General features: G+C 43.3%; 1 protein-coding gene across 1 annotated transcript in view; it reads right to left on the reverse strand.

Annotated features, from left to right (window-relative positions):
• The window catches only part of TET3 (tet methylcytosine dioxygenase 3), a 111158-nt gene that overhangs the window by 17088 nt on the left and 70258 nt on the right, over window positions 1–23812 (reverse strand). The window contains exons 4-6 of the mRNA XM_010829874.1: window positions 15267–15357; window positions 8017–8110; window positions 852–1060 (exon numbers count right to left, since the gene is read on the reverse strand). Coding sequence (XP_010828176.1) covers window positions 852–1060; window positions 8017–8110; window positions 15267–15357 — 394 coding nt within the window. The remainder of the gene's footprint in view (window positions 1–851; window positions 1061–8016; window positions 8111–15266; window positions 15358–23812) is intronic.

Genomic DNA, 23812 nt, shown 5'->3' on the forward strand with positions numbered 1-23812 from the left:
GCCACGACTTTAATATCTTGATCAGCTTCAACACAGACCACTCAAGGAGGGGAATAATGTGAACCACAGAGTTTGAACATGCCTGCTTCCTGCAGGCCCAGGTGCTGACAGGCCTTTAAAGAAATTAACACTGACATTACCATTCAACACTTAATAAAATCCAGAAATAATCCTAATACCCCTCAATTGGGGAATGAATAAACAAACTGTGATGCATCCATGTGGTGGAATACTACTCAGTGGTGAAAAGGAGTGAGCTCCTGATCCATAGACGAAACTGAGAAACACTGCTCAGGAAAAGAAGCCAGACTCGGGAGGCTACCTGCTGCAGGGCTCCCTTCATGTGCCACTCTTATAAAGGCAACCCTACGTAGACAGGAAACAAGGCATGTGGTTGCCACGGGTGTCGGGGAGCCCCAGGATATAGAGGCCCATGGTGGAGTCTGGGGCTGAAGGAGCTCTTCTATGTCTTGACTGTGGTGGATACACGGCTATAAACATCTGTCAAATTCCTCAAACTGTATACCTCAAAGGATGAATTTTACTGTAAGTAAAAATACCTTAATTTAAAAAATGGGGGGAGGATCCTGTAAAGATAGGTCTTATGACTATCACTGATGCCTTATATTAGTCGGGCATCACACACGTTTCCACACCTGTCACCATTATTAGAGCCTCAGAGTCAATTCGGGGCAGAAAGCAGAGCTAAGCTGAGTCAGGAGACCCTCCCCAGCCAGGGTCAGACCTCAGGCCAGCTCTGTGGGTGAGCACTTTTCTACCCCAGTCCTAACTCTGCGGAACACAGGGCCCTGACCCCGTGCCCCACCCCGCCACCGGGACCATCCACATACTCATCATTGAGGCCGCATCTCCGGCTGGTGGGGTTCCCGTACTTCCGGAGGGTGTCGGTGAGCTCCTGGTAGAGGGTGTCTCCGAGGCTGCGGGGGATGCCCTCCCAGGCCAGGATGAGGATGACGATCACGGCATTCTGGCAGTGGTGGCCCGCCCGGTGCCGCACCAGGCAGAGCAGCTTCTCTTCTAGCGTGTGCCTGCGGATCACCTGTGGGGAGGCGGGGCGGGGCGCTGGGAACCACAGGCTCCGGCGCTGGGCGCGGCCACGGCGGATGCCACGCCCCCCTCCCCTCTGCCCAACAGACCCAGGCTGCAGCTCTTCTGGGCACGGTCCCAGGGGTGTCACACCCTGGCGACAGCAACCACACAGGCTAAAGGATCATTGTGATTCGGAAAAGAAAAACATTAAACTGCAAAATGAAAAATAACTACTATAAAACCTAAGTAATTGGTGATTTACATAGACTTAGGAATAAAAATAAAACTCAGCAGTAACCACAGGACTGGAAAAGGTCAGTTTTCATTCCAACCTCAAAAAAGCGCAATGCCAAAGAATGTTCAAACTACTGCACAACTGCGGTCATTTCACATGCTAGCAAGGTAGTGCTCAAAATCCTTCAAGATAGGCTTCAACAGTGTGTGAACCAAGACCTTCCAAATGTACAAGCTGGATTTAGAAAAGGCAGAGGAACCAGAGATCAAATTGCCAACATCCACTGGATAATGGATTAAGCAAGGTAATTCCAGAAAAACATCTACTTCTGCTTCATTGACTACACTAAAGCCCTTGACTGTGTGGATCACAACAAACTGTGGAAAATTCTTAAAAGAGATGGGAATACCTGCCTTCTGAGAAATCTGTATGCAGATTAAAAAGCATCAGTTAGAACCAGACATGGGACAATGGACTGGTTCAAAACTGGGAAAGGAGTACATCAAGGCTGTATTGTCACCCTGCTTATTTAACTTACATGCAGAATACATCATGTGAAATGCCAGGCTGGATGAATGACAAGGTGGATTCAAGATTTCCAGAAGAAATATCAACAACCTCAGATATGCAAATGATACCACCCTAATGGCAGAAAGCAAAGAGGAACTAAAGAGCTTCTTGATGAAGGTGAAAAAGGAGAGTGAAAGAGCTGGCTTAAAACTCAACATTCAAAAAACAAAGATCATGGCATTGGTCCCAACACTTCATGGCAAATAGATGGGGAAACAATGGAAACAGTGATAGACTTTATTTTCTTGGGCTCCAAATGCACTGCGGACAGTGACTGTAGCCATGAAATTAAAAGATGCTTGCTCCTTGGAAGAAAATCTATGACAAACCCAGATAGCCTATTAAAAAGCAGAGACATCACTTTGCCAACAAAGGTCTGTATAGTCAAAGCTAGGGTTTGTCCAGTAGTCATGTATGGATGTGAGAGTTGGACCATAAAGAAGGCTGAGCACCAAAGAAATGATGCTTTCAAACTGGGGTGCTTGAAAGTTCCACTCTTGAGAATCCCTTGGACAGCAAAGAGATTAAACCAGTCTACTTTAAAAGAAAATCAACCTTGAATATTCATCAGAAGGACTGATGCTGAAGCTGAAACTTCAATATTCTGATCACCTGATGTGAAGAGCTGACTCACTGGAAAAGACCCTGATGCTGGGGAAGATTGAGGGCAGGAGGAGAAGAGGGCGACAGAGGATGAGATGGTTGGATGGCACCACCAACTCAATGAACATCAGTTTGAGCAAACTCTGGGAGATAGTGAAGGACAGGGAAGCCTGGTGTGCTGCAGTCCATGGGGTCACAAAGAGTCAAACACAATTGAACTACTGAACAAAAGGAATAAAATCTATAGATAAAATTATAAGCCATAATTTCAGAAATTTTTACATTGTCCTAAAACATTTGCAGAGAAAATGGTGCATATCTACATGGTTTTTGTTAAAAAGCAAGGGCCTGGATGCTATGGAAAACAGTTTTTGGTAGTTCCTTGGAAAGTTAAACATATATGACCAGGCATCCCTAAGAATACAACCAGAGTTTCAGGATGGGATGATGAGAAAATTTTGGAAATAAACAGTGGTGATGGGTTGCATAACAATGAGAATGTAATTGATGCCTCTGGATTGCACATTTAAAATGATTAAAATGAAAATTTTATATTATGTATGTTTTAACAATTTGCAATACCACTGAATTGTGTACTTTAAATGAGTGAATTTTATGGTATGTGAATTACATCTCAACAAGACCGCTAACAAAAAAAAAGCATAGGCCATGGGGTACTGCTCTGCTCCTCAGGGTCCAGCTGTCCAGTCACCCAGGCTTTCACCTCACTCTTCACCCTCGCCCTAAACACTGTCCTGGCTCACACAAAGCACAAAGGGTCCAGGAGTGGGGGGTGAGGTGGCTGAATCTCCCCTCCAAAAATCCCAAGGAATTCTGTGACTAGATAAGATGTGGGGGCCTGTAAAGAGGGAAGACTGGGAAGGGCTCTGAGTGGCGAGTGGAGGGACAAGGACTTGAGACACGGCTCTACAAAGTAAGCAGGGGGCTCCCTTACGTTCATAGCTACATGCTTTAGAAGGGGGAGCAGATGTTTGGGAGAGGGGTGAAATGGGGAGACCACTGACATAAGACGAGCAAAACGGATAAAGTCTGAGCTAGAACAATGGGGAATGAACAGGAAAAGACACGGACTCTAGAGACCTTCAGGAGAAAGGTGACTTTGGGACCACCTCACTATAGGAGCTGAGGGCCAGGCACAAGTCTTAAATGACATTCTGTGGTGCAGAAAAGTGGGTGAGTGTGGGCAGTGTTTCCTGCTAGGTAGCAGGGAGCACCCCGAGGTGGAGGCACTTTGGAACACTGGAGTGGCTATTCCGAGCAGAACCAACAGAACGGGTCTGGAGGTCAGGAGGTGTCTGGGCTGGAGACAGGCTTGGTCATGAGTACATCAGTGTAGGCTGATGCTGAGGGAGCCACCAGGCAGGCAATATCAGTAAGGAGAGCAGGCCAGAGGTGCAACTAAGGAGTTGAGGGTAGCTGGGAAGCCAGACCCCTCTCCCTGGGTCACTGCCTGGTGAGAATTCCAGCCAAGTGTACCTACCCCTTCCAGTTTGGGAAGAAGAAAACAGAAATCCAGATTTTCACATGAAATCTCTCCTTTTAAAGATATGAACACCAAATTCATTTTTTAAATGGAGGGAAAAAATATATATAATATATACATAAAATTTAGCATTTTAAGTGTACAATTCATTAGCATTAAGCACACTGACATTGTTATATAAACTATCACCAGAATTTCTTTCATCTCCAGAACTTTTAATTTTCCTAAACAGAAATTCTCCACCCATTAACACTAACCCTCCATTCTCCCTGAGCCCAGCCCGTGGTGACAACCATTTTGCTTTCTGACTCTATTAATTTGACTATGCCAGGTACCTCACATAAGTGGAATTGTACAACATTTGAACTTCAGTGACCAGCCTAATTTCACTTAGTATGACATCCTCAAGTTTCATCCATAAGGCAGCATGTACCAGAATTTCCTTCAAAATTTAAAGGACATCTTGTATACTAAACAAAATGTATCTGGGCCAAGAGTTCCTGCTTTGAGCCATAGCAGTAATGGTGCCCACCACCTCCACCCTTTGTGGAAGCACTGACTGCAACATTATTTATAAAATTGTTTTTGTGGATCAGTAAATATATGAAATGCCAATCATCATATCCCTGTATGGCTGGCTTTCTGCAGACTGAGCCGGGCACTCCATGGGCATCTGCACACACAGCAGGTACTAGGGTTTGCCCCAGAAGAGCACTGGCTAATTACACTCATGTGTGACACACACTTAGAGCTCACAGAGTCACCTGCACCGCCACGGCTGGACTGAGGCCGTGCCCTTCGGGTTTCCAGTCTGCGCTTGCCTGTGCACGCGTACTCAGTCCTGTCTGACTCTGTGCGACCCCATGGACCGTGGCCCGCCAGGCTCCTCTGTCCATGGGATTTTACAGGTAAGAATACTAGACTGGGGTGCCGTTTTCTCCTCCAGGGGACCTTCCCAACCCAGGGATCAAGCCTGGGTCTCCTGCATCTCCTGTACTGCACTAGATTCTTTACCTCTGAGCCACCTGGGAAGCCCTAAATGTTCCTGCTGCTGCTGCTGCTGCTAAGTCGCTTCAGTCATGTCCGACTCTGTGCGACCCCCATATAAGTGTACTGAGGCACGAGCAGACAGCCCTGTGGCCACACCCTCACAGGCCTTTGGATACACTCAAAAAAGCTGCAACAAAGTGGAGCTCCCATACTCTATGGAGGAACCCAGCAGGACGGAATACAGAGTGCAGAAGTCAAAGGCCAACGTAAGGTGCGAACCTACTAGCACTCAGAGCACAGCAACACAGACGGCTCACGCGCCATCACAGGATCGTAAAGAAATCACCTGGACTTGGGCCAGGGGTTCCCTGAGCGCTGAGCCTAAAGAGCACTGGGCAGAAACCCCAGTCTGTGCCCCCGTGACTCACCCTCGGTCCTAGCTCCAGCACTGGGCTTCCCCAGTTAAGTCTGCTCCACCATGCCGCCGGTGCCTTCAAATATCTGCCTTCTGACTTGTTCCCATTACAAGCTGGCCTGAGCAGCATCTCCATGGCTCTTCTACCAAAAGCCCATTTACCGTGTCTGCAGCGTTTGCGTCTGGTGTGCCTTCATATATTCTGAGCCTTTGGAGTCCTACCTGCGTTGCTCCGTCATCTCCACACTTGCTGACTTCCACACTTTGTACAGGCCACCTTAAAATCTGACATTACCAGCAGGCTCTCTGGGGGGCCCCACTTTCTCAGATCATTCTCTGAACCCACATTTTCTGGGCATCCATGATGCACCTCAGCTTTGTTGCCCAAGATCCCAGCTGGTTAAATCTAAAACTTGCCGGGCACACTGCTTGTACCTGAAGGTAATGGCTGCAAACACAGACATGAACCCTGGCTGGAAAGAAAACCCAGGACCTAGACCTGGGCTGGGGCAGCGGGGAGAGCACGGGAGGCACTGCCCAGCCCAGGGAGCTGGACGCTGCCACCCCCAGGGCGACGGACCACGGCCGTGCTGCCACGAAGAACAATCTGTCCTTAGCGTCTGTGGGCCATTTCCACACGGGGGCAGAGAAAGGGAACCTCTGTCCCTTCTCCAGCTTCCAAGGAGGTGGAACTCTAGATGAGCCCTACAACCGTAATACACAGGGTATTTGGTGGCTGTGTAGGCAAAAAATAAGGGAACGTCACCACACTATGGGATTTGGTTAGAAAACAAGAAACAACACAGCACTGCCATTTTCTTGCCACTGTAATAGTTCTACGATCTACCACTCTTCTCATTAACAAAATTTCCCTCCTCTCTCATTTTATTTTCACTCATCAGGTGTGGAATTTCCTCACCTCTCCGTCCCTATGTATTCCCTTCTATATGAGCTTTGCTTTCAAAAAGAAAGAAGATGGGCATTGGTGATGGGCACTCCACCAGGCCTGGTGATATCCACAAGCTATTCCAACTTCTAGACAAAGCACTGCGTTCCTGTGCCCAGCTCTGGGCATTTGTCCGCAGAGCCTGGAGGGACCAGAGTTCTGAGGACCACGTTCTTCCTGCCATCATTCTGCTTTCCTCTCACGGCCCCAGAAACGGATCTCACACTTCATCTGGGCGCCTTCCTCCCCAGCCCTCAGCAGAGACACATGAGCGCTGGTCAAGAGCTAAACTTTCACCATGGGTGTCTGAGGACTAAGATGCATATTCTTATCCTCAACACTGTCCACAGAGCCAACTGTTTTCTTTAAGGTGGCAACTGTTTCTGAAGCTGAAAAGTCTGCCAATGCCCCAGGGATCTTCAGTTTCTTGCCGGATACTCTGGAATTCCTCAACAACTACATAAATCAGCAAGAGGAAGGGAAGGAGACCACTTCCCTGATGGGGTCTCTGGGAGGGATAACACCCCACCCTGATCAGCCAGAGAAGTAATTAACCTCCTACTGTAATGACCATCTTTCACAAGGGTGGGGAAAACATTCTTCTATATGCCCGTGAATACTCTTATGTATTTCAGATTTTCCCAGATCATTCTGTGCTACTGTCTGAAAATTGCTACAAATAGATACATGGTAGTTCAGGTTTAGATACCTAGTATTTTCATTAAACATAGAGGTGCAAAGGGATGGCATATAGACCAGATAAAAACAGAGTCTGACAAAGCTCATGTTACTACTATCCTTCACTCGAAGTGAGCTGAGTGTATGTTCACCCTGCCTTTCTCCCTTTGCCCACACGACTCTCCTCACCAGGAATGCTTCCACCTTTTCCTCGCCCATTTAATATGGCCCCATGCATATCCACCTTCTCTGGAAGACCCAGCCTGAACTCCTCCTGCCCCTCACATCCCTTGGCCCTGAACTCAACAGCACCAAGCCTGCCTCTCAATGTTAAACTTTGATTATTCAAGTCTCCACGATCTTACTTCCTGCTGTCTCTACATCACAAGCAGTTTGAATACAGGGACAGAGCCTCCTATTTTCCATGCATATTCTCCCTATCAAGCAGTGAGCAAACAGCTACCTGATAAATTTGCTGCTGCTCTGGGCACGGGTTCTATAGTGGTTCTAAAGTGCTCTATGAGAGCTGGAAGGATGGGTCAGAAAACTTTGGGTGAAACTGGGGTCTGAGTTACTGGTGCTCCCTCTGCCATGATACGCAGGCTGCCTACAGGAAACACTGGCTCAGAAGTCAAGCAGATGCAATGCTGTCCTGATTGTGCTCAGAGGCTTAGTTCTTATGGACTTGAGACAGGGGCACCCAGCGCCAGGGCACGCAGAGCGGGCAGAGGAGTCACGGTGGGGCCCAGCCTTGAGCAAGATGATGTCTCCAGCTAGCTTCCGCATCTCCTTCCCCTGCAGCCCTGAACCACGGGGCAGTACAAGTTGAGCATAACAACTAGAGAAGTTCCAAGGCCAGCCGTGGACATCAGGAGCTGGCATTTAAACAAAGACAGGACCAACAGTTGAGGCTGGGGGAAGATGACCCTAACAGCACCAGATGCTGGCTCACAGCTCCCTGGAAAGTGCACACGTCTGCCCCCCACTCCCCAGTCCAGTTTGGGCTGTGGAGCTTTGACACGTACCCACTTTGCGATGGGGCAGCCACGTGAGCTCTTCCCTTCCTTTCCCGTGTAGATGACCTTCTCGATCCGGATGGCTTTCCCCTTCTCTCCGTACCTGGAGAGCAAGACAGAAGCCACCATTAGCACAACTGAATCCCAAAGGAGTCCTGGTAATAAGGCAAGTCTCAGGGTTTTTCCGCTTGGGTTTCTAGTTATTATGGGGGCAACAGAGAAGGGAGAGAAAGATTTAAATGTTTATTCTGTGTTCGAGCCTCTGGGAACACAACTCCACTTACAGACCTCAGGGCCTCTGGCCCACCTGGCTCCATCCTGCCCCAGGGCACAAGGTCTCTGATAATTCTCTCTGAGCACTCAAACCAAAGGCTCAGCATAGGCATTTGTATCCAGCCCTGTTAGCAGTCTCAGCTACTTATGAAGTCAGTAAAATTCAATAGACAAAAGAAAACAAATGGGGAAATCCTTATTACTCTCTTTCAACAATCCCCAAATGACATTTAACAGTGGCCTCCCAGTAGAAACTGGCTTCGAGATCCCCTTGGACTTACAGTAAAGACGCCTGGTTCCTGCACACACTCCTGCCCTGGCCCACACACACGTGCACACACTCAGGGATTCGCCACGTTCAGAGGTGAGGAAACTGTGGCCCTCGGAGCTGAACTGACCTGCTCAAGGGCACACATCTACCCAGGGGCAACGCTGGCTACAGCGCAGCCACGGGGTCAGAGAGCTGCGGCCTAAGAGCCCACGCAGCCCTTCTGTTACAAGACTGTGGCCAAACGGCCGAACTTCTCTAAGCCTCAGTTTCCTCATCTGTAAAATGGACATAAAAATGGTTCCTGTCTCCTAGGCTTGGGAGTGCCTTAAAGCACTGGGTTGGCCAAAAAGTCCATTCGGGAACAGGGGCTGGCAAACCTGAATGAACTTCCTGGCCAATCCAATACGTCAAAGTTTCTGGCACAAAGGAAGAGCCCAATAACACTGCAAACATCCATCTTATTAAATTGTCTTATTTTTAATAGCTTCTAATACAATATTGTATCATCTGAGAATAACGGTTATTTGCTAGCTTCTTATTTCCACTTTCCATGGCTCTACTTCAGTCTCCTGTCTGTCTGTACTGGCTAGAGCTTCCAGAGCTCTTGCAGGCATCTTTGCTTATTTCCTGACTTTCCTGGAAATGTTTCCAACTATTCACCCCAGAGCATGCAGCTTGCTAACTTTGGGCTAGAGACAGAGACTCCCTTATTTTGAAGAGCTCTATTAAGGGTTTCCTGTTCTAAGAATTTGTAATCAAGAATTGATCAATTTTGGTGGTCCAATGGTTAAGAATTCACCTGTCAATGCAGGGACATGGGTTTGATCCCTGTTCCGGGAGGACTTCACGTGCTGAGTGGCAACTAAGTCCGTGCGCCCTAAAGCCCATGCTCTGCAACAAGAGAAGCCACTGCAATGGGAAACCCATGCATGGCAGTTAGAGAGTAGCCCCCAGTCACCACAACTAGAGAAAGCCCACATGTAGTAACGAAGACCCAACACAGCCATACATACATTTTTTAAAAACTTTAAAAAAAGAATTGATCAATTTTATCAAATACATTTTTAACAACTAAGGACAGAGAAGAATGGTTTTTCTCCTTTGGCCAATTAACAAGGTATGTTATTTTAACAGACTGTCTAAATCCAGCAATTGTTATAGTTCTGTAATGAATCCAATTTGGTCGTGGCATATTATTTCAGTATATTATTTAATAGAGGGTAATGTTATCATAACTACTAGGCATTTGTATCATAATTATCGTAACTACTACTGTTTTACATATTCTTTATATAAATACATATATATAATTATCCACTTCACTTCTAGGAATCTCTATCTCTGACATAACTTGTACAAATACACCAAGATTTAGGAACAAGATATTATTGCATCAACAAGAAAATTTAGAAACAACGAAAATATCCAGTATTGTTGTCGTTTAGTTGCTGAGTTGTGTTCGACTCTTTTGTGACCCCATGGATTGTGGCCCGCCAGGCTCCTCTGTCTCCAGTATTTCCCAGGCAAGAATACTGGAGTGTGTTGTCATTTCCTTCTCCAGGGGATCTTCCTGACCCAGGGATCGAACCTGCGTCTCCTGTGTTGGCAGGCAGATTCTTTACCACTGAGCCACCAGGGAAGCCCAAATATCTAGTATAGGACTGGCTAAATAAAACATAATTAAATAAATGTCCATGTAATGGAAAACCATATAGCTATCAAAAAGGATTCAACAGAATTATAAGTACTGACATGAAAAAAATTAAGTGGAGGAGAAAGTATCCACCAACATGGGTATAGTATTCTTGATCCCATTTTGTTCAAAATTTCTCTGTTCACATATGTGTATTTTTGTAAATGCTTACAAAAAAATCAAACTTGAAAAAATGTTTTCTTCTCAGAGGATAATTACTAGAGAGCTTTATTCACTATAAGCTTTTTTAAAATAGCCTTTTATAGACGTGTTTTATTTTTGTAACTGGAAAAGAAAACAAGTACTTTTGAAAATGCTGATCTAAGGTTTCTCTAAGTTCAATGTTCTCTATTTCACTCAAGATCTCGGGAATGAAGTGAAAAGCTGATAACTGCTACATTAAAGTTCTCAGGCTATGCTATAGAATGTGTTTGCAGACAGGACCCCGGGAGTTTATATAGTGTGGTCTGGCTCAAGAGGAAAAGACCAGATAGTGCTGCTCTTCTTGTCTGACTCCTGGAAAACTTTCAACCCCACAAGCATTTATCAGGAAGTGGCCCATGCGCGCAGAGTGTCCTGAGGCCGCTGTGGGAAGAATGACCCAAGGCGACCATACCGCTCTCACTGAAACCCACAGGATATCGTTCCCCACAGAACGGTGAGCTGAGGACACAGACTCGGGCTTTCTGACCAAGACCTTCCCCACTCTCCTATCCTCATGAGAAATGCTTCTTGCAGTGAACTTTGTATTTGAGAGCAAATAAAAGGGCCAAGCACTGTCTGATCAGGCAGAATTTTTTTTTAACCAGAACTGTCTCTGTGTTTAAAGACAACCAACAACTCTGGATTTAACTTTTTTTTTCTTAAATGTCTTAGTTTCTGGCCTGTCATTAAGAGGTTAGGATATAGGTGAACTCATAGACCCTAAAGTCTGCAAGGATAAGCTGAAACTTTATTCTAAAGGGTAACTTGATCGTCTTAGCCAGTGATTCTCAAAGGTGGTGCTGGGAGCAGCATGCAGACTCTCAAGTCCCATCCCAGGCCTGCTGTTTCAGAAACTCTGGGCTGGGGTCCAGCCATCTGTGCTTTCACAAGTCCTCCGGAAACCTGAAGCATGCTCAAGTTTGATAACCGCTCATCTAAAGTTGTGATTTTTGGGGGGTTACCTCCATCACACATTAATGAGACCAGTTCCCCCCAAACCCAGAGGATTTGCTAGCAGGGTGTTGGTGCTTCATTCCTAGAAAGAACATTTAATGAACTGCTAGGCTGCAGAGAATCCTCTTCCCAGTTAGAGGACACGTGGCCTTGTGCAGCAGGCCTTTCTCAGATATGGGTTTAAACACCTGACTCCAGTTACCTATGACAAGGACTTGGGTACCTGGAGGTATGGAACCCATTAATAAATTTTACAATATTTCATGACTTGCTTTGAACCTCCCCCTCCTTCCAAAGTCTTTACCAGATAAGCTAAAAGCACCAACATCCCCTGGATTTCAGTTTTCTTCCCTCCTCGTCTTGGCCAACTCCTGGCTGTAGAGTGGTCCTGCAGAGAAAGGGTAGGGAGGGAAGTCTAGAGAAAGAGATAGCTCGGATCATTCACAAACTAGACTTCCATCGAGGTGAGTTTCAGCAATCATTCATTCCCCTCCTTGTTGCAGAAGAAGCTTAAAAAGATGTCTATGTGATAAAAATAACGGGTGATGAAATCAGAGTAAAGGGGGAAACAGACAGACATGACGTTTGTATGCAAAATGCAAACAGTGGGATCTTATGCATATTTTAAAGAGATGAGTCTAGAACATGTCATTGCATAAGAAAGCAAGGAAGCTAATGAAGACTCAGGGGTGAACCTGCATAGACTTCCCTGGGCCAAAGATGAGAAATTACGTTCCTCTTAATGAGGATACACAAATCTGGTGCTCAGCTTACTAACAGCCAACATAAAGATGGAAACACAATCTGTTCCATGATTTACAAGGTCCTTAAGATAAAAATAAACCAGTTGCTGAGGAAAAACACAAGTATTCCTGGTCTTGAGAGGAATTCCTCCCTTGGATCAGTTTCTGAAGAATCTACACTTGGCTGTTATTTTTAAAGCAATGAGAAAAAAGGAAAGGAGAAATCTCAACTGTACCATTATCTCTTAATCCTTATTTCAAAACATACTCTTCTATAACTAAAAGTTATTTAGAGAAGTGTCTAAAAATCTTATAAAATTGTTACCAAGAAACGAACAAATGTAAAAAGTATCTCAGATCAAACTTGTATATCTGACTCCATTGCAGCCCTCAACGTGTAAACAATGGTGTCAAAATTCCTCACAAAAATCGCTGGCCAAAATAATGCCCACTCCAACCTCAAAGCTGCAACACATATACACATGGGCACATGCAGGGGTGTGTGTAAAACCACACACATTGGGTTTTTTTTTAGTATAATTGCCTTACAAGGTTGTGTTAGTTTCTGCTGTACAATGAAGTGAATCAGCTGTAAGTATACATACATCCCCTCCCTTTTGGACCTCTCTCCCACCCCACCCCCACATCCCACCCCCCTAGGTCATCACAGAGCATGGAGCTGAGCTCCCTGTGCTACAGAGAAGGTTCTCATGAGCTCTCTATTTCACACATGGTAGTGTATATATATGTCAGCACTACTCTCCCAATTCCTCCAACCCTCCTCTCCCCATCTCCTCCACAAGCCCTGTCCATATGTCTATTCCTGACATCTGCATCTCTATTCCTGACCTGCACACAGGTTCACCTGAACTGTTTTCCTAGATTGCACATAGTTTGTGTTAATATGATATCTGTTTTTCTCAGCAATCCCACATACTGTTTTGAAAGTGAAAGTTGCTCAGTCGTGTCGTCTCTTTGTGACTTCATGTACTACACAGTCCATGGATTTCTCCGGGCCAGAATCCTGGAGTGAGTAGCCTTTCCCTACTCCAGGGGATCTTCCCAACCCAGGGATGGAACCCAAGTATCCCGCATTGCAGGCGGATTCTTTACCAGCTGAGCCACAAGGGAAGCCCAAGAATACTGGAGTGGGTAGCCTATCCCTTCTCCAGCAGATGTTCCCAACCCAGGAACTGAACTGGGGTCTCCTGTATTGCAGGCAGATTCTTTACCAACTGAGCTATCAGGGAAGCCCACATACTGTTTTAAGTGTTCCCTTTTCTCCACATCCTTGCCAACATTTGTAATCTGTAGACTTTTTGATGATTTTCATGGACTCAGAGGTGCTCTTTCAATCAGGCTTGAATTTAAAGATCGGGTCTTTAATCAAATGCTTTTCTGATGGGCTACTATGAATATAAATGTTTCCAGATGGTACAGGATAATTAAGAGTGTTTACAGCAGATCACTGTCCTCCATCCACCTTACCTTTTATTCATTCAGGGACATCACTATAGTTATGCAGTTCAAAATCATGTTTCCTGCTAATTTGTCAGTTTAGCTACACTGGTCAGATAAAATCTGGTCCCCAAATTTCTGGAAATTCTAAGCCACTCAGCCCTTGGCCTTCCACATCTGTATGCATATGTATGACCAAACATGTTTATGTCCTACATAATCTGTGACTTTACTATTAAAATATTAATAAACATTAGTTATAAAAAACCCATAGTCCATGTGGATATGATGCAGATACCTTGTATGTAATATTTACTAGTAAGCACCAGATGCTTTCCAGACATCAGTTCCATTTATCCTCATAATTAATTCTCCTTCAGTGTACATACATTTATCATCTCTATTCTGTAGATAAGAAAACCGAGTCACACAGAAGTAAAGCAACTTACCAAAGAACTCAGCAGTAGTGGAAGGGCCAGGCCTGGACCTTAGTCTAGCTCCAGGGTCTCAGCGTTCTCAATCACCAAGCTATTCTACCTCTCTACACTCTGGAACTCATAGTATTTAGTATCTACTGTGGACACACATGGATTTAAAAGTTTCTATTTATATAAAACTACTTTCACTGTTAAACAGAGAAGGCAATGGCACCCCACTCCAGTACTCTTGCCTGGAAAATCCCATGGATGGAGGAGCCTGGTAGGCTGTAGTCCATGGGGTCGCTAAGAGTCGGACACGACTGATCGACTTCACTTTCACTTTTCACTTTCCTGCATTGGAGAAGGAAATGGCAACCCACTCCAGTGTTCTTGCCTGGAGAATCCCAGGGACAGGGGAGCCTGGTGGGCTGCTGTCTATGGGATCGCACAGAGTCTGACATGACTAAAGTGACTTAGCCGTAGCAGCCACTGTTAAAAAAGCAAAACAGAGCTGTTAAGTAAAAGCGCTACAGTCTTGTGTTGACTTGTAAGTGTACATAAACTCAAATGTACTTAATCACCAAACAATAACAAAAATAAAAAACCTACACATATATCTTGGCTCTTTCTACTTGAAATGGCCTAGAGAAGTGAGCACTCCCAGCACCTGGAATCTCTTTTCTAAATAATTTTTCCCCCATAAAAATAAAAGAAATCAAGAATTCCTAGGATCATGCCAAAATGAGTCAGGAGATCATCTAAACAGGTGCCCACTGGCCAAATATGAGACATACATTCCTCCTAGTGGTGGTACAAAACATCACCTAGGAAGTAGCTTTCAAAGAAAGAAACAGATTCTGGTCAAGCCTTTAGGTCTAACTGCCAACCTACAGGACACAGGGCAGAAGAACCTGTTGAGCACCACCACAGGAAAGGCAGTGCAAAACGCAGCCCTGGGGACTCCACAGGACAGACAGCCACTCAACCCCGTTTCTTTAAGGAAAACTGTCAATGAAGAGTGAGAGAAAGCGGGGACAGAGGGATATACGAAGGGCAGACCTAGACAGAAAGAAACCCAGACCACTAGGGGGGGAAAATCCCACATTCAACTTTCCACAGTCTGGGTATCAGGGATTCCTTTCTGTAGGCTGTCTAGGACAAGGCAATGAAAACGAGAGGTGCTTAAAATGCACATTCTATTCACAACTTGCCCATTTCTCCTTGGACATCTGTGCGTCACTCACCGCTCCTCCATGAGTTCCCGGATGGAGGCTACTGTGGGGCCAGATCCCAGATGAGTATAATATGGGCCTTCATCTTTCTCCACTATTTGTTCTGCAGAAACAGAGTAAACATCATTTGGAGACATCAATTCACCAACAGAAATTTAGGAAGGCAAACCACCAACAGGAAAATGAATGGCACATTATAAAGCAGGAAATTCAAACGGCTTACAAACATGTGAAAATACATTCAAACTCATTAGAAATCAGGAACTACAAATTAAAATCACAATGAAACACCGTTATACACAGACCAACTTGGCAAGAATTTTAAAATCTCATAAAACTACATACTATCAAGACTGAAGTCTAACCACTTTGGCATTTAGTTTATCACTATATATAATCTAAACCAGAGGTTAGCAAAGCACTCCATTTTAAGGTACGGATCCCAAACAAACTGAAAACAAGGACTCCAACAGCACCTGTATGCAGTGTTCACTGCAGCATATTCACGAGAGCCAAAGGTAAAAACAGCAGATGCGTCCATCAACACAGATGAACAAAATGTGATATATCCATACGATGGAATATTATTTGACCATAAAAAGCATTTACTCTGATACATGCTATAACATAGATGAACCTGGAAAACATTTTGCTATTCTTGTCCAGTTGCTCAGTCGTGTCCCATCTTTGTGACCCTATGCACTGCAGCACGCCAGGCTTTCCTATCCTTCACCATCTCCCTGAGTTTGCTCAAACTCGTCCATTGAGTCGATACTGCCATCCAATCATCTGATTCTCTGTCACCCTCTTCTCCTCTTTCCCTCAGTCTTTCCCAGCATCAAGGTCTTTTCCAATGAGTCGACTATTCACATCAGGTGGCCAAAATATTGCAGCTTCAGCATCTGTCCTTCCAATGAATATTCAGGACTGATTTCCTTTAGGATTGATTGATTTGATCTCCTTGCAGTCCAAAGGATTCTCAACAGTTTTCTCCAGCAGCACAGTTTGAAAGCATAAATTCATGGGCACTTAGACTTCTTTACGGTCCAACACTCAGATCCATACATGACTACTGGAAAAGCCACAGCTTTGACTATACACACCTTTGTCAACAAAGTTGTGTTTCTGCTGTTTAATGTGCTATCTAGATTTGTCATAGCTTTTCTTCTAAGGAGCAAGTGTCTTTTAATTTCATGGCTGCAGTCACCATCTGCAGTGATTTTGGAGCCCAGGAAAATAAAGTCTGTCACTATTTCCATTTTCTTCCCATCTATTTGTCATGAAGTGATGGAACCGGATGCCATGGTCCTAGTTTTTGAATGTTGAGTTTTAAGCCAGCTTTTTACTCTCCTCTTTCACCTTCATCAAGAGGCTCCTTAGTTCCTCTTCATTTTCTGTCATTAGGTTGGTGTCATGTGCATTTCTGAGGTTATTGATATTTCTCCCAGCAATCTTGATTCCACCTTGTGATTCATCCGGCCTGGCATTTTGCATGATGTACTCTGCATAGAAGTTAAATAAGCAGGGTGACAATATACAGCCTTGATGTACTCCTTTCCCAATTTTGAACCAGTCTGTTGTCTCATGTCTGGTTCTAACTGTTGTTTCTTGGCCTGCATACAGGTTTCTCAGGAGGCAGGTAATGTGATCTGGTATTCTGATCTCTTTAAGAATTTCCCAGTTTGTTGTGATCCACACACTCAAAGGCTTTAGTGTAGTCAATGAAGCAGATGTTTTTCTGGAATTCTCTTGCTTTTTCTATGATCCAATAGATGTTGGCAATTTATCATTGATTCCTCTGCCCTTTCTAAATCCAGTTTGTACATCTGGAAGTTCTTGGTTCACGTACTGTTGAAGGCTAGCTTGAAGGATTTTGAGCGTTACCTTGCTAGCATGTGAAATGAGCACAATTGTGCAGTAGCCTGAAAATTCTTTGGCATTACTCTTCTTTGGGATTGGAATGAAAACGGATCTTTTCTAGCCCTGTGGCCACTGCCAAGTTTTCCAAATTTGCTGACATATTGAATGCAGTACTTTAAGAGCATCTTTTCAGATTTTAAAAAGCTCAGCTGAAATGTCATCATCTTCACTAGCTTTGTTTGTAGTGATGCTTCCTAAGGCCCACTTGACTTCACACTCCAAGATGTCTGGTTCTAAGTGAGTGACCACACCATCGTGGTTATCCAGGTCATTAAGACTTTTTTGTACAGTTTTTCTGTGTATTCTTGCCATCTCTTCTTAATCTCTCCTGTTTCTGTTAGGCACTTACTGCTTCTGTCCTTTACTGTCCCATCTTTGCATCAAACATTCCCTTGTTACCTCTAATTTTCTTGAAGAGATCTCTAGTCTTTCCCATTCTATTGTTTTTCTCTATTTCATTGCATTGTTTACTTAAGAAGGCTTGTTTATCTCTCCTTGCTATTCTCTGCATTCAGTTGTGTATATCTTTCCCTTCCTTGGCCTTTCACTTCTTTTCTTTTCTTAGCTATTTGTAAAGCCTCCTCAGACAACCATTTTGCCTTCTTGCATTTCCTTTTCTTGGGGATGGTTTTGGTCTCCATTTCTTGTACAAGGTTATGAACCTCCATCCATAATTCTTCAAGCACTCTGTCTACCAGATCTAATCCCTTGAATCTATTTGTCACTTATATAAGCATAAGGGGTTTGATTTAAGTCATACCTGAGTGCCCGAGTGGTTTTCCCTACGTTCTTCAATTCAAGTCTGAATTTTGCAATAAGGAGCTCATGATCTGAGCCACACTCAGCTCCTGGTCTTATTTTTGCTGACTGTATAGAGCTTCTCTATCTTCTGCTGCAAAGAATATAATCAATCTGATTTTAGTATTGACCATTTGGTGAAGTCCATGTGCAGAGAGTCATCGCTTGTGCTGCCAGAAGAGGGTGTCTGCTATGACCAGTGCATTCTCTTGGTGAAATTCTGTTAGCCTTTACCCTTCTTCATTTTGTACTCCAAGGCCAAATTTGCCTATTATTCCAGGTATCTCTTGACTTCCTACTTTTGCATTCCAATCCCCTACAATGAAAAGGACATCTTTTTTAGTGTTAGTTCTAGAAGGTCTTGCAGGTCTTCACAGAACCGTTCAACTTCAGCTTCTTTGGCATTGGTGGTTGGGGCACAGACTTGGATTACTGTGATGTTGAATGGTTTGCCTTGGAAACGAATTGAGATCATTCTGTCCTTTTTGAGATTGCACAAGTACTGCATTTTGGACTCTTTTGTTGACTATGAGGGCTACCCCATTTCTTCTAAGGGGTTCTTGCCCACAGTAGTAGATACACAGTCATCTGAATTAAGTTCATCCATCCCCATCCATTTTAGTTCACTGATTCCTAAAATGTCAATGTTCACTCTTGCCGTCTCCTGTTTGAACACTACCAATTTACCTTGATTCATGGACCTAACATTCCAGGTTGCTATGCAACAATACTCTTTACAGCATTGGATTTTACTTTCACCATCCAGACACATCCACAACTGGGCATTGTTTCTGCTTTGACTCAGACTCTTCATTTTTTCTGGAGCTATTTATCTGCTCTTCTCTAATAGCATATGGACACCTATCGATCTGGGGGGCGGGGACTCATCTTTCAGTGTCATATCTTTTGCCTTTTCATACTGTTCATGGGGTGCTCAAGGCAAGAATGCTGAAGTAGTTTGCCATTCTCTTCTATGGTAGACCATGTTTTCTCAAAACTCCCCATCATGACCTGAACATCCTGGGTGGCCCTGCACGGCATGGCTCATGGTTTCATTGAGCTACACAAGGCTATGATCCATGTGATCATTTTGGTTAGTTTTCTGTTCTTACTCCTTCTCTCTGCCCTCTGATGGATGAAGATAAGAGGCTTGTACAAGCTTCCTGATGTGAAATAAGCCAAACACAGGAGGACAAATATTGTATGATCCACTTACCTAGAATAGGCAAATTCATAATGGAAAAAGTTAGATTAGAGGCTTCCAGCAGCTGGGAGGAGTGAGGAATGAGGAGTTATTGCTTAATGGGTACAGAGTTTGTTTAGAGTGTTGAGACAGTTTTAGAAACAGATAGTGGTGATGATTGCATAATATTGTGAATGTAGTTAATGGCACTAAACTGTGCACTAAACAATGATTAAAATGGCAAAATTTATATTAAATATATTTTAACACAATTTTTAAAAAAGAAAGGAATAAATTACTGATACAAGCTACAGTGTGGAGATACCTTGAAAAACATTATGCTAAGTGGAAAAGTCAAGACACAAAATATCACATATATTGCATGATTCCATTCAAATGAAATATCCAGAACAGGTAAATCCAGAGAAACAGAAGCCGGAATCATAGTTGCCAGAGGCTGGGAGGAGGGAGGAAGGGAGAGTTACAACTTAATAGGCACAGGGTTTTATTCTGGAGTGACGAAAGTGTTTTGGAATCAGACAGAGGTGGTTATTTCACAGCACTGTGAAGCTGCTAAATGTCACTGAACTGCTCACTTTAAAATGCTTAGTTTTATGTTATATGAAGTTCACCACAATTTAAAAAAATTGATTCGTACAACAACATGGGTAAGTTTTATATGAATTTTTCTAAGAGAAAGAAACAGAACTCTAATAGTAACTCTAGAAAATGCTATATTGACTGGATACTGTAAGGCAATACACAAAAGAACTTTATACAAGTACTGTAAAGCACTGTACTACGGCTGGTAACTTTGTGTCATGTCTAGGGAGACATACAGCTAAACGCAATGTGGTATCCTGCAATGGTTCCTACAACAGAAAAAGGACATTCGCAGAAAACTGACAAAATCCAGAGTCTATAGTTAATAGTACTATACCAACTAAGGTATTAGTTTTAAATGTACCATAATTATGTAAGACATTTATATTTAGGGTATACTGGGTAAAGGGCATACAGGAACTCTGTATCAACTGTGCAACTCTTCTATAAATGTAAAATTATTTCGTGACAAAAAGTTTTAAAAACAGAGCTTCCCTGGTGGCTCAGTGGTAAAGAATCCGCCTGCCAATTCAGGAGATACAGGTTTGGTCCCTGACCCAGGAAGATCCCACACGCCACAGAACAACTAAGCCCGTGCACCACAGCTATTAAGCCTGTGCCCTAGAGCCCGGGAGCTGCAACTGCTGAAGCCCGTGCGCCCTTGAGCCGGTGCTCTGCAACAAGAGAAGCCACGGCAATGCCTGCTCATTGACATTAGAGTAGCCCCCGCCTGCCACAACTACAAAAAAGCCTGAGCACCAGTGAAGAGGCAGCACGTCCAATGAATAAGTTAAAAGTCCTTTAAAACAGAAAAGAATTTCTCCAAGGAAAAATGTTTTTTTTTTTTAATAAAACAAACAAACAACACACTCTGCAGGGGACCCTAATTTGCTTGTCCTAGAGGAGTTCTTGGCCACATGCATCAAAACATGTACAAGGATTTTCACAGCAACGTTATTCACAGTAGTCAAAATGGGAAACAACTCATAATCCAGCAACAATGGAACAGACACAGAAAACACAGCAGAGTCATATAACACAAGAGTCATGTAACAGCATACACCCTGCAGTGAGAACTGACAAACTGCAGCAACACAGCTGAGTACTCCACCACCACAGCTGGTGGAAGAAGCCCAGCACATAATACAGTAAGACTATATTTAAATAATATTCAAAACCAGGTTCAACCAACAGAGATCCACAGGTCTAAATTAAATTAGATATTCAGTGATTTTTTTTTTACCTACAAAAAACTGGTGATTTCATATAGCTCAATCTTAATATAAAGAAAAACTATGAAATCATTGTCACAAGTCAAGAGAGCGGTTGCCTCTGGGGGATGGGAGAGAAATGTGATTGGGAAAGGCAGACCGGGGATTTCTGGGGAAGTGGAAATGGCCTACTACTTGATTTAGACACTGGTTACATGGGTGTTCATTTCATAAATGTTCATTAAACTGTACATAAATGTTTTGTGTACTTGCCAATATATGGAATTCACAACTTTTAAAAGGTAAAAAATTAACGTTGCATCTATTCTATGTAGAACATTATGCTCAGTTTTAGGGGGAAAGCAAGACAGAACAATAACTAATTGGGCCTTTAAAAAGTTTATGGTCTGGCTGGTAAGATAAGACCCACATATACGAAGATAGGGGAAAGATGCATTTTTCAGTGCATAGTGTTGGAACTGGGGAAAAATCTGATCCATACTGAATACCTTACCCCAAAATGCATTCCAAACGGTTGAAAGATTTAAATACAAAAAATTAAACTACACAAGTTCTAGAAGAAAAAAAAAATGGATGAGTTTTAAAAATATAATCATGGAAATGGAAGGTCTTCTTTAAGATGAAATTCTGAAGCCAATACACACAGACACTCCCCAAACTCTGATAAATGTAACTAAAGAAAAATTTATAGTAATAACTACCAAAAGTCAAGTCAAAAGACAAAACACCACACTGGGGAGAAATACTTGGATCTCACACCAGACAAACGGTTGCTTTCTTTAACATATCAAGTGCTCCTACAGCGAAGTAAGGTCAATAATACAGGAGGAAAAGAAAAATGGATAAAACTGGTTCTTTGAAAGGGAATGAAAATGGGTCAAACATATATAAAGGTACAATAAACCACCAGTTTTCCCTTTCAGATGAGTCACCATCAAAGACTGATAACTCCTCGTGTTGATTAGGGCACAGGGAAAGTACAGAAAGTACTTTAGCACTACATTAAAATTACAAATGCCCAATCTGCTTGCCTCAGTGATTTCAAAGAATGTCAAATTCTAAGAATTTATTTCTAGGAACTGAGATATACGTACATATGTACAAAGTGATATGTATATAAAAGAATACTCACTGCATTATTTGTAACAGCAAAATATCAGAAACCTAAATGTCCAGAATACATTATGTGTAGTAAGTACATTATAGCACAGCCATATAATGAAATACTAAGCATCTACCAAAAGGAAGAAGCAGCTCCAGATTTACAGACCAAAAAATGGCCTCCAAGATATTTTAAGTGGGAAAACAAGCAAATTTCAGTATAGCGTGTGTAATATGTTACAGTTAGTATACACACAATCACACATACCTCAGTATATACACACACATAAAGGTGTTTATGTCATTACCCACACTAAGGATAAGACTAGGTTTGTGAAAATGAGTTCAGTTGTATTTCTGGTTTAAAACAAACAAACAAATGGCTGGCAGTGGTGTGTTCATCAGTAGAGGAATTAACTGATGGAAGCTGCCTGCTGCTTACGGTTTCTGCCCATGGAGACGCTTCATCCCACTTTGAATTAGTGTCATGGTCTCCTAACTGGTCTCAGTCCTCCAAAGACCATCCTACCCCAATACCAGTTAGACTCAAAACAGAAATGTGATCAGACCAGCTCCATGCCAGACAGAAGACAGAACCCAAATCCCAGAGCATAGTCCACAAGGCTCCCAAGGAGTCATCTCCGCATACGTCTCAGCCTTGCATCCTGCAGCGGTCAGTGCAGCTCCTTTTACACAACCATGCAATACTCCTGTGTCTTGAAACACCTTTTCCCATTGGCAACAGTGCCTTCGTTTCTTTCTTTCTTTGGAAAACTCATGTCTTAAGGCCTAGTTTAAATGCCACCTTTTCTGTGAAGCCTTTTTAGACTTCTTCTTTCCCTCTGGACTCCCAGAGCATCTTGCATACAACAAAAATATCAAAGCAGGGATCACATCTTTATTGTTACCATGTCACAGCAGAATGAACACAGATTTTACAGAGACCTGGGCAACTGTGATGAATTATCTTCCTAGCCTCTCTAATCCTCACACCTTCTTCTGTAAAATATATAAAGGGCCAAGTGCAGTATTTGGAGTGTAATATGAACTCAATATACAGCTGCTGTCTAGGCTCTGCCAAACAAACTGTATGACTGTGACCAAGTCACACAATACTTAGGAGCTTTAGGCAGTGGAAGTAACGTTTCTGTATTTTAGAATTGTTGAGGATTACGTGAGATGGAAGGTACGTGGCACAGTCCATAACCTATCAATGTTTAAATGTTTTAATCCTTTTCAATGAAAGGATTAAAACTTACTTGCTCCAAATCCATAAGACAGAGAGGATTAAAGAAGGATGTATATATGGAGTGGGGGAGGGAAGAGACCAAGGTAAGGGTAGGAAGAGAGAATATAAGAATATGAGTGTTGGAAGTAGTGGTCTGAAAGCTCTTTAGAGCACTAGGATACTAGAGGCTGTACACAAAATAGAACATAGGAATATGCCAGAACTTTGCGGCTCTTGTCCAGTTTCTACTGTCTGGAGAAAAGTCAAAGCAAGGGATTGACTGTAGGCTCTCACGCTGGAACTGGAATGTAATGTAGCTTTTGGCGTCCCAAATCAGAAAAACTCAAAACCTATAATGAAAGGTAGAGAAAGGAGATTTTCATGAGGAAAATCTTGACAACTCCATCCCAGCAGCTAGAGAAAAAGATATGAAGCTCCAAAACCAAGTTAACCTGGAAATCAGATGGTCCAGATCCTCTGGGAAGGCTGCTAA

Source organism: Bison bison, unplaced genomic scaffold (genome assembly GCF_000754665.1).
Source record: "Bison bison bison isolate TAMUID 2011002044 unplaced genomic scaffold, Bison_UMD1.0 scf7180017864508, whole genome shotgun sequence".
In the NCBI taxonomy this organism is placed as follows: domain Eukaryota; kingdom Metazoa; phylum Chordata; class Mammalia; order Artiodactyla; family Bovidae; genus Bison; species Bison bison.